This window comes from Nicotiana tabacum, chromosome 3, assembly GCF_000715075.1.
Source record: "Nicotiana tabacum cultivar K326 chromosome 3, ASM71507v2, whole genome shotgun sequence".
Taxonomy (NCBI): Eukaryota; Viridiplantae; Streptophyta; class Magnoliopsida; order Solanales; family Solanaceae; genus Nicotiana; species Nicotiana tabacum.
This window is the reverse complement of record NC_134082.1, coordinates 202,473,067-202,488,981: the sequence shown is the minus strand read 5'-3', so window position 1 is coordinate 202,488,981 and position 15,915 is coordinate 202,473,067. Positions and strand designations below refer to the sequence as shown.

General features: G+C 37.7%; 1 protein-coding gene across 1 annotated transcript; it reads right to left on the bottom strand.

Moving 5' to 3' along the window:
• Nucleotides 1–929: 929 nt before the first annotated feature.
• On the bottom strand, nt 930–8,553 carry LOC107770402 (uncharacterized). Its single transcript, XM_016589703.2, has 12 exons — nt 7,942–8,553; nt 7,360–7,445; nt 7,166–7,245; nt 6,656–6,711; nt 6,288–6,336; nt 5,887–6,033; nt 5,258–5,353; nt 3,798–3,911; nt 3,468–3,595; nt 2,881–3,113; nt 1,526–2,332; nt 930–1,429 (listed from the first exon to the last, which is right to left on the bottom strand). Exons 1-12 carry the CDS (start codon nt 8,361–8,363, stop codon nt 1,380–1,382), a joined length of 2,268 nt encoding a protein of 755 aa, XP_016445189.1. The 5' UTR covers nt 8,364–8,553; the 3' UTR covers nt 930–1,379.
• Between the last annotated feature and the right edge of the window lie 7,362 nt (nt 8,554–15,915).

The window sequence follows — 15,915 nt, the reverse complement described above, 5'->3', positions numbered from 1 at the left end:
GCTGTTTAAAACGTACTTTAACCTTTTGATAAAATTAAATCATGATATTAGTATAAAATTTATACTAATATTACTGACTCCCTTTATTTCAAATTAGATTAGGTACTCATTTATTTTAAGTCTATTCCAATATAAATGACATATTTTTAAATTTAAAATAATTCAACTTTAAACTATTATTTTACTTATTTTATCAATAATAAGATGCTTTTATAACAACATAAATATCATGGCCTCACAAAGTTTTTACCCCTTAAACTTTCAAGACCAAAAGATTTGGGAGTACCAAATTTTATATTGAGATTAGTGTTCCAATCTCGGTAAGCAATCAACCCCTAAAAGGTCCTATGATTTGTGAGCACACAAAAAAGTTATACAATTATAATACGAGGATTATACTACAAAGATTGAACAATAAGGGGTCGTTTGGAATGAGGTATAAGAAGGTATAAGAGTGGTATAAAAATTTAATACTACCTTGATACTTTGTTTGGTTAGCAAACCAGGTATAAGTTATCCCGGTGTTAATTATAACACTGGGATAACTTATACTACCTTATAGAAGGTGGGGTAATTAGCACCGGTATAACTTATACCTTCTTCTTAAAAATTATGCAATTGTCATTCTTAATACAACATACCAAACAATGAATAAACAACAATCCCAACATAATTTATTCTAATTTAACTTATACCGGTATAAATCGTATTCCAACCAAAAGCACCCTAACAAGATTATTTAGTGAATACACTCTATTAGTAGATGTTTAGTTTATTTATTAAAAATAGGATATATGGGGTATAATATAATACATGTGTTTTGTTTAAACTAGATAAACTTGAATAAATTTTATTTTCAGTTTTAACTATGGTCAAATACTTTGACTTCAATCAGGGACACATTCGCTTATATGCCTGGTCGTAGAACATCGCATCACAAGCATCTCTGCTACTCAATATCTTCTATATACAGTTCTAAATATGAAGCTGTTAGGTTCTTGGTGCTCAACAGAAGGTACAAGAGCTGGATTACAATCCCCTTCTCCGGCATCTCCTTGCTCACCAACCTCCCTCCCCTCCCCCACCCCCACCCCAAAAACAAAAACCCTACCCCTCTTCCTATTTTTTCCTCCTCTTCAAACAACCATCTTTCATGGAAAAATAACGCCCGCAATATCAAGATTGGTGTTCCAGCCAAGCATAAAGCCTCTCGGATGTGAGCCCTGTGCTATTTTCCCCTCAGGCACATTCCTGTTCTGGAAATTTATGCAAGATCTCCAATCAAGCAGTAGGTGATATTCAGTTAGGTAATCCAGCAGCAGCCGTAAATCAGATACACCATCCCACAGCATGTGTCTGAACATCGGAATCTCATCCATTCAATAACCAAGACGATCATTCAGTGAGGTTCGTCCATCACCTGATTGCCCTGGTAAAAAGTGTCACAAGTATAAGTAATATTGCCAAAAACTCAAACATCCTTTAGTAAGCAACTAAGTTAGGCATGAAGAGACAGGTGGCTTACCTTCAGGAGGAACCCAAGAATCATAGTCGGTCTCACTCTTGAGAAATGATGGTCTCTCTGGACCAAGCACCTTCTTGTGCTTCTTCTTAGCGTTCCTGATTTGACTCTCACGGGATACGTCATGTCCACTATGTTCCACCTCACCATCAGAAACATGGTATCTTTGAGAATGTCTCAACAGCAGAGCAACCGCATCTTCCGCTTTCAGATCAGCTCCAGAGGATTGTTGAGAATCTTTGAGTTCAGTGGCATCAGACTTTTCCACTTGCTTGCGCTTCCTTATTATCAGTCCAGGAGCTGCATTTTCAATTCCAGAGTCAGCAGTCAACTGTGTAACATCAGCTTTTTCCAAAATTTCATTCCTGTCTTTGTAGTCAACAAATTGATCATTTTCTTGAAGTTCTATCGGGCTTTCAATTATTGCCTCTTGTTTTTTCTTTTCCTCTACAGCACCAAGCCATTGGGGTTTACTAGCAGTGTATACAACATTTTTACCACCAGATATATCAGCGGCGATCTCCTTCTCTGTTTCTTGACTCGATGTACAGTTTGCATCAACGGTACCCTGTTTCTCCATTAAATCCTTAGGTTCTACTCTGTCTTTTTTGTTCTTTTCTGGCGGTGGCTGCTGATGGACACTTGGTGTGATGGTTTTGGTCAAATTCGTCTTTGGTTCTTGTACTTTCAGCTCCCTCTTTTTAGCAGCCTCACCACTAGGATCAGCAATCTTTAGCAAGTAGAGTACCCTGTTCAACTCTGATTGGAGAGTGGAGAGTTCCTTGTGAACCTTTTCCTTCTTCTCATGAGCTGGAATCAGAAACAAAAAGCCCATGTTAAATTCTAATAAACATCTATTTGAACGAGGAACCTGAATACAACCATGGGATATCCATCCTTTCGTTGTGAGAAATGATTCTTGCTTATTTTAATGCACATACATAAAAATATGGAAGTGTTACTGGTGGAGAAGTTCCTGCTACTCCATTCCGCAGATATGCATGTTGACAAATGAACAAAAGCAATTCAATCACATTTCTTTTTGTTAAATGCTAAATCATATTCCTAAATTAAGCATATAGTTAGTGTGTGTGTGTAGAACAATCACAAACTTGTCAAGAACTTAATAGTACCAATCATTAGATATGCTACCATGATGAAAAGAAGAGACAAGTAAAGGACTAGTGCATGACAAGATAGAAGATACCACAAGATACTCCACAAGCTTTGAAACATTTAAATGAAATCTCAAATTTATAGGAACCTTAAAAAGAAACCAAAATAACACCTCTAATGTGATAAGACATAAATGTTAGAAAACCAAGACAATTTCGGAGTTTGCTAAAAGAAACACGCACCTAGCTGCGAGGAAAGCCCAGACATGTAAGCATCTAGTTCATCTCCAGCTTCAACCTCACATTCCTGACCTGTACCATCCTTTTCATCTAGAAGCAATCTTCTCGTGTCTTCCATCTGCCTGACAATGTTGTCCTTCTTATCAAGAAGAGAATCAGCTGTCTCAATTGACTGATTTTCACCACTTTTTCTCTTCGAAGGCTTCTGTGTCCGATCATAGAACTCATCCTCCTCACTGTGTAAAGAAATTCAAGTTCACCGTGTTAATGCGGTAGCTAGCTCTACTCGATAATGACAATCCCAAATATAGCACTACATCCAACCTTACTTAGATCATTTCAAGCAACAAGTACTGCGGAAAGCATTTACCACACAATGAAGTTTGTTGAAATTATTGAATATCTGCAAATTACATACTAACCTCGTGTTGTCAACGCGCTACCTCTACTCACTAAAACAAAATCATGACAATCCCAAGAGTGGTACTAAATCCAAGTTTACAATGATCATTTCACGCAACACGTACTACATAAAGCATTACCACACAATGAAGTTTGTCAAAACAATTGAAGATCTGCAAATTATGTACCTCGAAATCTCTTCTTCTTCTTCAGGTGCTTTTTTCTTTCCACGGGATGTCATTCCAGTACGTGCACCGAGACTTTCACGTATGCTCTCATTTAAAGTCTCTTCCAAGTTTTCAAGCTCTTCCATTAGCTGAAAGAATTTTAAGCACATGGATTAAAGAAAGTGGCTTGGCTACCTTAAGAAATTGCTAAGTCAAAAACATTCTGTGTATTGTAGTATTAGTCCTTAGTAAAAAGGGGTTAAATGAACATGTGATATACATCGCCAAAGAGAATAAAAAAATAGGAGTACTAAAGACAAAGAAAGAGAAAATGAGAAAGGATCTATCAACCTGTGATATCCTCTGTTCATTACGAGCAATTTGAGTTTGTTGTCCCTGTGTCAATCCACCTTGAGCAATATCCTTAGCCCGAATGGCATCTATCTCTTTTTTCATATGAGCAATCTAAAACCAAAGGAGTTACAATAAGAAGAGCATAAAATTGCAAAGAATTACTTTCCTGAAGAGGTCCTTATTATGCGCTCCATCCGTCCCATTTTATATGACTATGACCAGAAGTAGTTGACATCATTCCACTAATAACATTATTTTATACAACTTGCACAAATTTCAAGAATTCAAATACATTTAGCTAATCAAATATGAAGGTTGATGTCATGTTCTCATTAAACTAACTTTTCAACCCATACTTTCTCATTAAACTAACTTTTCAACCCATACTTCAATATCTTTTTAGTACCTTTTATTTTTAAGAACGATGGTTTCTGGGTAAGCTTTTGGTCACCTCAATTATTACTCCAAGTACCTGCTACCTCCCACTGGCACAAGTATTCGTTAACTCTATCCACTAAGGCTTAAGCATATGGGGAAAAAATCACCTGGTGTTTTTGTCTTTGTTGGGATTTGAATGTTTCCGAGGTTTGCACCTACTTCATTTACCTCTAGGTCACACCCTTGGATGCTATTGTCTAGTACTAACTAAGTTTCCAACCAAAAACATTCAGCTAATTTGTTGCATTCAGTCAATGCCAGCTTGAAACTGCCAAGAGATAAAAGCAACTCCAAGAGATGCTCTCTACTATTTCACATATTCTCCTCTAGCTAAGAATGTGGTCTCTTACGAGAGACACTAGGAAACTGGAAAAACAAGTCCCCTCCCCCTCCCCCCCCCTCCCCCCAAAAAAAAAAATCCTTTGGGCCAAACTTAGGTAATCAGAAAAGCAGCAGCAAGTAAATTCCAAAATTTATGCAATGAAGGCGGACCTAGGCACATTTCTACACTCCACACCTGGTCATGATTGTTATACCTGGAACGAAGAAACTCTCAGCTTCTCTAGGCTAATTATTAAGATCCTGGCAGGAAATAGTCATACAAACTCCTCATGACAGGAATATTTAAGAACACTGATGTCTTCGGTACTTAAAAGTGTAAAACATCTTCAACAATGTGATCTGCCTGACTTTTGCTCTTTACTTTTTTTTTTTCCTTTTTTTGGTGGGGGTGGAGTAATAACCATTATTCGGATATGAACAGATACAAAGAGACAGCAAACAACTTTCATGGTGCACAGACACAAAGAGACAGCAAACAGCCTTCATAGTGCAGTTTTGCTGAACAAAATTACTTTTACTGATAAAAGGAAAAACTGATTAAGCAGACTATTAAGACCAGATGATACTGCCAGTCAACCTCTATTATGAATATAGCTCCCTCGATCTACAATAGCTAATATAAATGCACTAGTACATGAAAGAAATAGTAACATAGAGAACTTAAAGTAAATTGCTACCTTCTCAAGTCTTTTCACAACTTTTTCACGTGTTTTTTCCTGCTTCTCTGTAAGTTGTCCCTTGTAAGTTTGCCAAGTTATTTCGTCAACTTCATCCTAGCATCAAAATCAATTTTGATTAGCACGCATGCTATAAGAATTCAAAAAATGAATAATAGCAGGAAAACTGTGCAGTGTGCAAGGGACCAACGCCCGGACAAAGAGTATATTTCATCTATAAGAGGTGAAAGCAACCAAAGCAGTCAGCTAATTGCACAACCCAGTGACTCCCATTCCTTGAGAGTATTACTTATCAATGAGTTGACTATGTATCTTTACATTGTCAAAGGTGTTGCTGAATATTTTTGATACATGATCAATTTTTTATAAGAAAAAAGAATGACTGTTTAGGAATTGGGCTCTGCACCTCTGCCTAGCACTTGTCCAACCCCACCTAGAGAGGAAAATCTCAGAAAAAAGAGAGAAGTCAAAGAGAGAACATCGTTATGTGTATACCTTGCTATGCGGTCAACATCTCCAAGAAATCTATCCGTAATAAGGCCAAGAGCAAAACCACTCATAACTGTTATCTAAAATGTAATCTACCATTCCCCAAATACCCTAAAGGAAAATGAAACAAACAAACTGACCTCGTTCTCCTCAATAGCATCTTCACCCATTCCCCATGAGATCCCGTCTGCACGAGATGCTTCCAGTTTTGCACGGAGAAGTGATGCTTCCATGTCTTGCACGTCTTCCCGGATCTTAGATTGTTTTATCCTCTTCAGGTCAGCTTCCTTCAATACAAAAACGAAGTAATGCTTTTGGAACAGGTCGTTAATTCTAATGGAAGTGCTCTTTTTCTTTAATTTTTGACCTTGATTTGTTAAGTACATATCATTTGTTTCATTGATCAATTCCCATAGAAGTTCTTGACAAGAAAGACTACATTGCACAAGCAAGACAAGCAGGAGTAATGGTATAAAATGCTTAAAGAAATAAAGAGAAAATAAAGCACGAGAAAGGAGATGCAGTAGCAGAACTGTCATACCGGTGGCATCAGGTCAGTTGGTCCTTGGAATATATATAACCGTGACGAGCTGTAAAAAAGTGAAGAACATCAGAATGATGCCAAAACATTATAACACCATTAGTAAGAAAACTCTTTCTTCCAATTAAGAAGTTAAAACAAAGCAAAGACCTTTAAAAGTAACCTTGACTATATGGAAAACATAAAAAACCCAATACTAGGAGAAGAGCAGAAAATTCTACTGAACACTGATTTTAATAATAAAAGAAGAAAAGATCTACGTTCTAAGCGAATATTGCACAAGGATTCGACAAGATTCTTTTTGTTGGATTCAACGAGGATGCCATTTTGCTTTTCAGGGGAGTAAACAAGTCGGAGTCATGACTTACAGTCCAAATCGAAGGACGTCACCAACATGCAGCTCCATATAAATTCTCTTCTCCACCTAGTAATATGCAAACGGGCAAGCCATTAGAATATGTTCTTTACTGATTCAAAAAGATGAAATCACTCCATAATAAACAATGGAAGTGGAAATAAGAATCTTGGCCGTAACATTTAATTGCTGAACAAATAATAATTGAATAGATATCAATTATGGGCAATTTCATTTTCCAATGAAGCACCAAGTCAGCGCACAAATTTCTCCTCGCTTTCTGTTTTTATTACACGGCACTAGTAGTGGATTAAAAAGGAGTTTGAGAAGTGCTTCAATTGATTAAAAACTAGAGCCGCACATAGAACCAAATGAATCCCTGAAGCATAAGCTGAATGCATCCAATTATTTAATTGATTTTTTTTCTTATAAAAGATTCTTTATTCATCTGAACCTCCTTAGCTGTAATATATTGCGAGTTAAATGGAATAATATAAAGGTATACAAAGATACGCTAAAGTACCTGATTTTTGTTAATGAATGTCCCATGTGTACTGCCAAGGTCATAAAGATAAGCATTGCCACTTCCCTTGAACTGCAAAACTGCAAAGAGAATGTGTTACAGGATGAATGCTAATGATAGATCTTAAAAAGAAAGTTACAAAAACTGCAAACAGAGTCGTTTATATAGCAGTGGTAGAAGTGAAGAATGAATACCAGCATGGAAGCGAGAGATGGTCGGGTGTTCAAGGACAAAGTCGCAAAGATCAACACGACCAAACATGTAAGCCCCCTTCTTGTGCCTGTAATAACAGTAAAAGGTGATACAATACCCTTAAAGAAAATAAAAGCCTAGCAACTAATAAAAATAGTGAAGCCTAACAGAATTTCACAGACAACGCAAATGAACCATCCTTTCCGTAAGAGAGGCACGAATAGTAAGAGAGCTGCAGAAATACGTACAGAATGTTCTAACTATTAAATTTAATAGTTTTATTATAAGCAACTAACAAAAATAAAATAGCACTTGATTAGAAACTCCATAACCACTTCAAGTAGTTTCTGGCAAGAGATTCAGTTTTTCTAAATAAGTATCTAGCAAAAGATTCAATTTATTCCTAGATTTTTTTGGGGGGGAATAACGTGGTACCTGCTACCTCCCCCCACAGGTACCGGAAAACTCTGTCCACCAATCAATTTGATAACGTAACAAGAATGGACTTAAAGAAAAAGCATAAGAGAAGAAAAAAGCTTATGATGAGCCAAAAATCAATTGCATTGAAGTTTGCGGAAACTTACACGTCATATTGATCAATGATGGAGCCATCTTTAAGCACTTCCAGGTAAAACTGATGACAGGGACGCCCACTCCACGTGGGAATGGTGTAGGGAACTGCAGCAGCACCGGATCGTTGCTCTTGCTTCTGGTCTTCCTTGATGTTTTTACTACTTTGGGAGGAAACAGAGCTCGAGCTGGAGTCATCGCCACTTCCAGAAGGTTCTGTAGAGCTTTGAGGAATAACAGGGGTGTCCGATTGGGACTTCTCTTGCGACGAATTTGGGTCTGAATTGCTTAGAAATTTCGGAGGTGGAGGTTTCATTGAAGTCTGAGTTGAGCTTGAAGTCGAAAGAACGTCTTGGTTTGAACCAGGAGTTTCCATAGCGGTGGCGGTAGCGGTGTTAGGGTTCCGAGACGGCGGAGGGTCCATGTCAGTCGTCATTCTAAGGCGGGAGAGAGCGGGGAGCGGCCAAGGGGAACGAAGATCAGCTGTAGCGGGGCTTAGGCGAATCTTGAAGCTGCGGGTCAGGGATCAAAGCGGAGCGACCCAAAAAGAGAAGTCGGATCCTTAAACTGTTTTGTACAGGATTACAGGAGACAGGACACGTCTATAAATAGTTCAAATTCATATTATTCAAATGTTTTTTTTTGGACCTCATAAAACCCACAACCGCTACAGCCTCGGTTGTGCGTACTGGGTAAACTCTCACTGTGTTAATAACCCTGCAAACCATACAGGGGATGTAAACCGCACTAGGCAAACACCGTGCGACAGGCTCAGACCCAGAGGGCATTAAGGGGGGAATCAAACACGTGTTGCCCGTGTGGACAACTTCCTCCAAACCCAACTGGGCCGTCCCTTCGGGACTATTATTCAAATGTTAATAAGCAGTGACATTATGAGTCCGTTTGGATTGGTTTGTTTTAAGTGCTTTTAAGCTAAAATAGCTTTTAAGGTATTTTGTAGTGTTTAGATAAAGTAAAAAAATATTTTTAATCATTTGTTTTTAAGTTAAAATAACAAAAACAAGCCAAAAACAAAAAGTTAAAATTCCTAACTTACGGCTTAAAGTTATTTTGACTTAAAAGTCACTTAAAACAAGTTCATCCAAACGGGCTCTATATTTTCTCTTTTCATTTTTCAATTATTGTTTTATTATTTTTATTTACTATGATAATAAAAGGCACAATCCACCATGAATATTTGAAATTTTGTAACAAATTGTATACCCTTGTATAAATCATAGACATATAATAATATCTTCTTTATATTATAAAATTATTATTTTTAATAATCGTGGTGTTTGAGTCATACCAATAATAAATTTTGACAACTCTTGTTCTAAATAACAAAATATTATAATTTTATATTATAAAAATTGAAATGAGCATTGCATGTATTAAAGTTAAATAGAATTGTAATAAATTAGAATTCTATATTGCTATATTAATCCTTATGTTCTGGAATATGCAATATAATATTAAATAGTTAATACTTAAAATTTAATTCAAATAGCCTAATTGTGCATATAAAATTTCTGTTAGAGCATCACATCACAAAAGTCGTATAAAATAAATATGTTATATTTTTCATCTTTTGTTCCTTCCAGGACAATCACATAATATTTTAATACTAAGATCCCAAGATTATCGAGTAATATGACATGCTAGTTACAGCTTGTTTGGATGGTTGTTACATATCGTTTCATAATGTATCGTATCGTATTGTATTGTAATGTACTGTATCGTTTGATAAATACAATATTTGGATGGATTGTGACGTTTTGTCGTCGTTTCATGGTATCACGCATCAGTAATATGATGAATAAATTTGCTATATTATTATTAGAAAAAATGATACGGTATATAAAAAGGTAGGGTAAGTGATAAAATAAAATTACTTAATAATAATGAAGGGTGAGATTGAGAGAAAAAGACAAGGAAACGACGCAACCACACCAAATCGGTCGTTACATAAAGTAACACATTTCATCATTACGTAACGACAGATTTAATGATACAATACAATAAAATTTAAATAACAATCAAAACAAATATTATATTTAAAGTAACAATACGGTACGATACAATAGGTAACAACCATCCAAACAAGTTGTTAAACTATTAGGTTAATGCTCTACCTGTTTCTATAGTCATTATTGTTCAGACTATACTACAAAAAAACTTGTGATCCTTCATTATTAGAGCTGTTGATTGTTGCCGGAAAATCCACCAAACAGTCACCGGATAATTCAATCATGTTCCAAATCCCAGATACAAATTTCGATCTACCAATTCCTCCAAAGCCACCAGATAGTACCATTGTAGAAAACACGAAGGTAAAAACAAAAAAAAAATACCCTCATTTAAAGAGAAACTTCTAGCCTATGAATCAATGGTTGATCCTAATCTAATGTATCTAGATACTCCCATACCCCCCCCCCCTACTGCATGAACTAAATCAGCCATGGACACCATGGAAGAGGATGCCACAGACCCAGTCAATTACATCACCAAACATATCAAAGAAATCAATCTCATTGAAGAAGATCGGAATCAGATGCACACTTCATGAAAATATTCTCTTATCATCAAATTGATAGAGAAAAGAATCATGCACCATTACTTAAAAGACAAAATCTCCCAGCTATGGAAGCCCACATAACCTTTTCCATTAATTGATTTGGGTCATGATTATTTTATCATAAAATTCACTAAAGAAGAAACTATGATGAAAGCTCTACAAAACGGCCCATGATTCATCAATGGCTACTTCTTATCTGTTCGTCAGTGGGAGCCGAATTTTGTGGCGAAAAAGGCAAAGCAAGTGCATACAGTAGTGTGGGTGCGCCTACCACAACTTCCTACGGAATTCTATGATAGTTTAATACTAAAAAAAGATAGGAAATTCCATTGGAAAATTGGTCGATATCGATGCTTGTACTAGTGCTACCCTTCGTGGCAGATATGCGAGATTATGTATCGAACTTCCCATGAACAAACCGGTTCTACCATGCATCTTAATAGGCTCACATCTACAACTATTAGCATATGAAGAAAGCAATTTTCTCTACTAGAAGTGTGGTTACTTGGGACATACATATCAATCTTGCCAACAAGATCTAAATACTTCACAAACTACACAAGAACACGTCGAGGATTCAAGTCGAACCCAACAGTCATCAGAGTGTCAATGCCAAACTGTGAACTTCTATAAATGAAGAAATCAAGGCAGGAAGAATTCAACGTAAAATTAAACAACTCACCCTGCAATCGTCACCCCAAAACCAGGTAACAGTATTAAGGTTAAGATATATGTAGTGGCCTCAGGTAAGTACCTAACTACTCAAAATCTTTACTACAAAGAAAAAAAATTATGTATACTCAAATCCCCCAGAAAATACAAATTCTAACCTAAAATCAATTACTGCCTCCTTAAAAAATATTCAAGTCCCCAAAAAGCTGGAGAAAACTACCTTTATCCCCACAAATAATAAATTTTCTAATTTAATGGACTATGAGCCCAAATCCCTCAACTCTCACACCCAAATGGCGGATGACAGAGACAAACATTCTTACCCCCAAAAACCTTCGATAACTCCAAAGTTGTTCCACTCCCCAACAAGCCAAGCCAATAAAAACATAACACGTGGTAACGCTCTAGAATGCACCACTCCAAGCCCTAAATCACTAACCCACTCAATGAAAACTAAGCACGAACATATTACCTACCCTAAAGAAATTGCAACATCTACTGTCGCTCGTAACTCTGCCAAACAAATGGCAAATTCCATTGGTCATGTGTCAAATTTGCCCGATAACCCAATCACGGCAATTCAACCTCTCCAAGGCTCCCCCGATCCCATGCATGAAAAGTCTACTTGCAAAGATTTGCAATCATTTGATACAATTGAACACTCAACTGCTATGTATATATCCCTTGTTAAGTTTGGCAAATATTTTTGTCCCACATCGGTGGGAAAAGAAGAGTTGGGGGGATTTTTCCCCTATAAAAGAAGGCTTAATATTTAGGATTTAAACACACATCTCATTTGCCTTCTCATCTGTTTAAGGCATTTGTATCTTCTCTCTTTAGTATTATTTTACTTGTATTTTCGGAGTGGAATAAAATATTGGTTGTGTCCGAGGAGTAGGCAAAATTAGTCGAACCTCGTAAATTCTGGTGTTCCTTTTATTGTTGCTTTATTGTCTTATTTATTATTTGGTGGCTGTCATAATTTTTGGTATAGTAGTTGTGACTTATTCACACTATATACATTTGGCTTCCGCAACATCCCCTTCCTTCTCCATTACTCATTCTTCAAAAATCCTCACTAAAGAAGAAACAGTGTATTCTCGAAAAGACTCCGATGGAAAATTTTTACCCCTTCCCACCGCAAATCCCTCTACACCCCCTACTTTTGTATCATCTCCACTCCCCCCAACCAGGACCCTATAACCTAGATAGAACAAGGACTACAGGGACATGATGCCTTCTTTCCGATGATCATCAACGAACATGAGGTTTGGGTTGTCCTTCAAAACCACTATTTCTTGCGGAACTCATATCGGAGGGGTTGTCACTAGCCATGTGGAACTACATCAACCATATGTGGCTAGCGAATGTCCTAGACCCACTAGCCTCGGCCTTAGCTCCGGCACTTTTCCACAACATGCAAGCACACTGGAACTTACACCAACACTTCAACCCTCTCAACAATATAGAACTACTCTACCAACTACCATTCTTCACCCAATGAAACCTAGTAACGAACCAACCCATTTTCTATCCATGGCAACAATTCCCTAACATCACCCAATACCACTAGACATCCACCATCAATACCCTCACAACGTTCAAGAACAAGAGGAACACGAGATAGCAGAAGAGATGGTAGATAAAGTCATAATCCCACAAACCAGGGGATCGTTCACATAAATTTCAAGCATCAGAGAAGCATCTCTCATGTTATTCCAAGAGACGGAGGACAAGAAATACATCTTCAAATGTCCAGTGGCTCTCTTCAAATGCTCCATCGACATTCACCCTTCCCTACTCAAGGCAACAGAAAATTTGCAGTAGTACTCAGTCCATCCTTCAGAAATTTTCCTCCATTCTTGCAAGCGGGGATAAGGATCACACCACCCAACAACAATATCTCCCAATGAATAGACCCTTAAGCCTAGTTGTGTGGAACATTCGTGGTGCAAATAATGAGGATTTCAAAAGAAATTTCAGAGACCTCATCAACACTCATAACCCTTGTATGGTTGCCCTCCTCGAAACAAAGATGGCAGATCATACATCCCTCCGTGATGAATTTTATTTCTCTGACATGCTTCAAGTACCCACCATAGGGTATGCAGAGGGAATTAATATTCTGTGGTTTGACCATCTAGTCACTGTCAACCAAATCAGTACTTCTCACCAGGGAATTCATGCTATGTCACGACCCAAAATCCACTAAGAGTCGTGATGGTACCGGACAACGCTGTCAGACAAGCCAATCATAAATACTTAATTTAATTCTTATTTTCTCATCTTGGAAACTATAATTTTCTTTCAATTCAACTAGTAAAAGATAATCTTTACAAAATAAATAAAAGAGTGTTTAGAAGTAAATATAGAATACCCCATAATTGTCCCAGAACCCGGTGTCACAAGTGCATGAGCGGTTTCTAGAGAATAAGGCAATACAACAACTGTCCGGAATACAATTTGGACAGAAAAGAAAATGCAGTACAATACTCTGAAGGAGACTCTGCTGGTTGCGAGTCGTCTCGAGAGATGCAGCTAACCTAAGTCTCTGCATCAACCATACCGCTACGCCCAACGAGGCCACTAGACATACATGTCCATGTGCAACAAAAATGCACAGCAAGTGTAGTATGAGTACAAAAACAATGTGTACCCAGTAAGTATCCCGTCTAACCTCGAAGAAGTAGTGACGAAAGGTCGACTTCGGCACTTACTAGTGATCCAATAATAATATTTTAATAATGTGAATAATCATGGATTTTATAGGGCAAATGTAAACTAATAAATCCTGAAGCGGGTAGATAATTCCTTTATAATCATAATAGATTTCCAAAGATTTATATTTCATCATTTTTATCAATTTATCTCAGGTCAAGAAAGGCAAATATCAACATCCATAAATCTCAAGGCAAGCAATACAAGCATGCGCAAATCATGCCGAGGTCGTACAGCCCGATCCAACATAATAATAAAATGTGCACTGCCAGAGGGTCGAATGGCACGAACCATAGATGCATATATTACCCCGTTCGCGAATCATACGTGCGATGCGGTCAAATATAAATAATAGAGTTACCCCACTCGCGAATCATACGTACGACGCATGTACTCATAGATACACACATTCAAACAGTCAATTAAGAATTCATTAGACAACATTTATCCAAGGAAAAGTCATGTCTCTTTTAACGTTTAAGATAACGAAGTTTAACTTTTTAGAAATTCATTTACTAATTCGATATGATTTAAGAAATTTAACTTGTCAACAAGGTTACAAATATTTTAAGTATAACATGCTTTTGGGTCCTAGACTACCCGGACATAAGTACAATAGTAGCTACGCACGGACTCTCGTCACCTCGTGCGTACGTAGCCCCCGCAATTAGAAGCACATAACCAAGTATTTCACCTATGTAGCCAATTCCCCCTTACAAGGTTAGAAAGGAGACTTACCTCGCTCCGGAGTTCCATAACTGGCTTCCAAGCCCTTCAATCAACTCAAATAAATGCCCTGACGCTCCAAAACTAGCCAAATAACGAGCAACCCAATAAAAATATACCCTAATACTCATAACAATTTAATTTATATAAACTCCTAACTCCACTTGAAAAGTTGACAAAATCGCCCTCGGTCCCACGTGCCTGGATTTCGAAATTTTTTGAAGATAAAGTTTACCCATAACCTCACAAATTCAAATATATAATTTTCTCTTAATTTCATGCCAAAAATCGTGGTAAAAATCCAAAATATTAATTTCTAGGTCTCCCACCAAAAATCCACAATTTCTACTAATTTTCATGCTCAAATCCATATATAATTCATGTATTTGACTTATAATGAGTGGGAACAACTTACCTTACCATTGTTGATGAAAACACCCACTTGAAACCCTCCAAGAATCGTCCAAGCCAAGAGAAAAATGAAAGAAAATGGCAGAGACCCGTCTTTAAAAATCACATTGCCCAGCACTGCCCTTCTTCGCGAATGCGGAACTTCCCTCGCGTTCGCGAAACTCAAAAATCCTTACGCCTAGAAATCCTCCTTCACGAACGCAGAAATACCCTCGCGTTCGCGAAGGCCAAACTTGCACACCTTAGAATTTCCCCTTCGCGTTCGCGGTCCCACAGCCGTGTTCACGAAGGCTTAGCACTTCCAGGTCCAATCCCTTCCTTCTTCGCGTTCGCGAGCACTGTGTTGCGTTCGCATAAGCTTAACCAACCCTTACTTCGCATTTGCGTCCTCTGCTTCGCGTTCGCAAAGGCCAAACCAGCAGCCCCAAATATTTCCTCTTTCGCGAACGCGGGACTTCCTTCGCGTTCGCGAAGAAGGAAATCAGACACTAGCAATCAGCAGCAGCTTCTCATCCAAATTCGATCCGAAACCACCCCGAAACACACCTGAGACCTCCGGAACCCCGTCCAATCACACAACTCAGTCCCATAACATAACGCGGACCTGCGCGAAGCCTCAAATCATATCAAACAACGCTAAAACCATGAATCGCACTCCAATTCAAGCTTAATGAACTTTAGAATTTTAAACTTCTACTTTCGATGCCGAAACCTATAAAATAACGTCCGATTGACCTCAAATTTTGTACACAAATCATATTTGACATTATGGACCTATTTCAACTTCCAGAATCAGATTCCGACCCCGATATCAAAAGGTCCACCTCCGGTCAAACTCCTCAAAAACTTTCAAATTTCTATATTTAGCCAAATGACTCCAAAA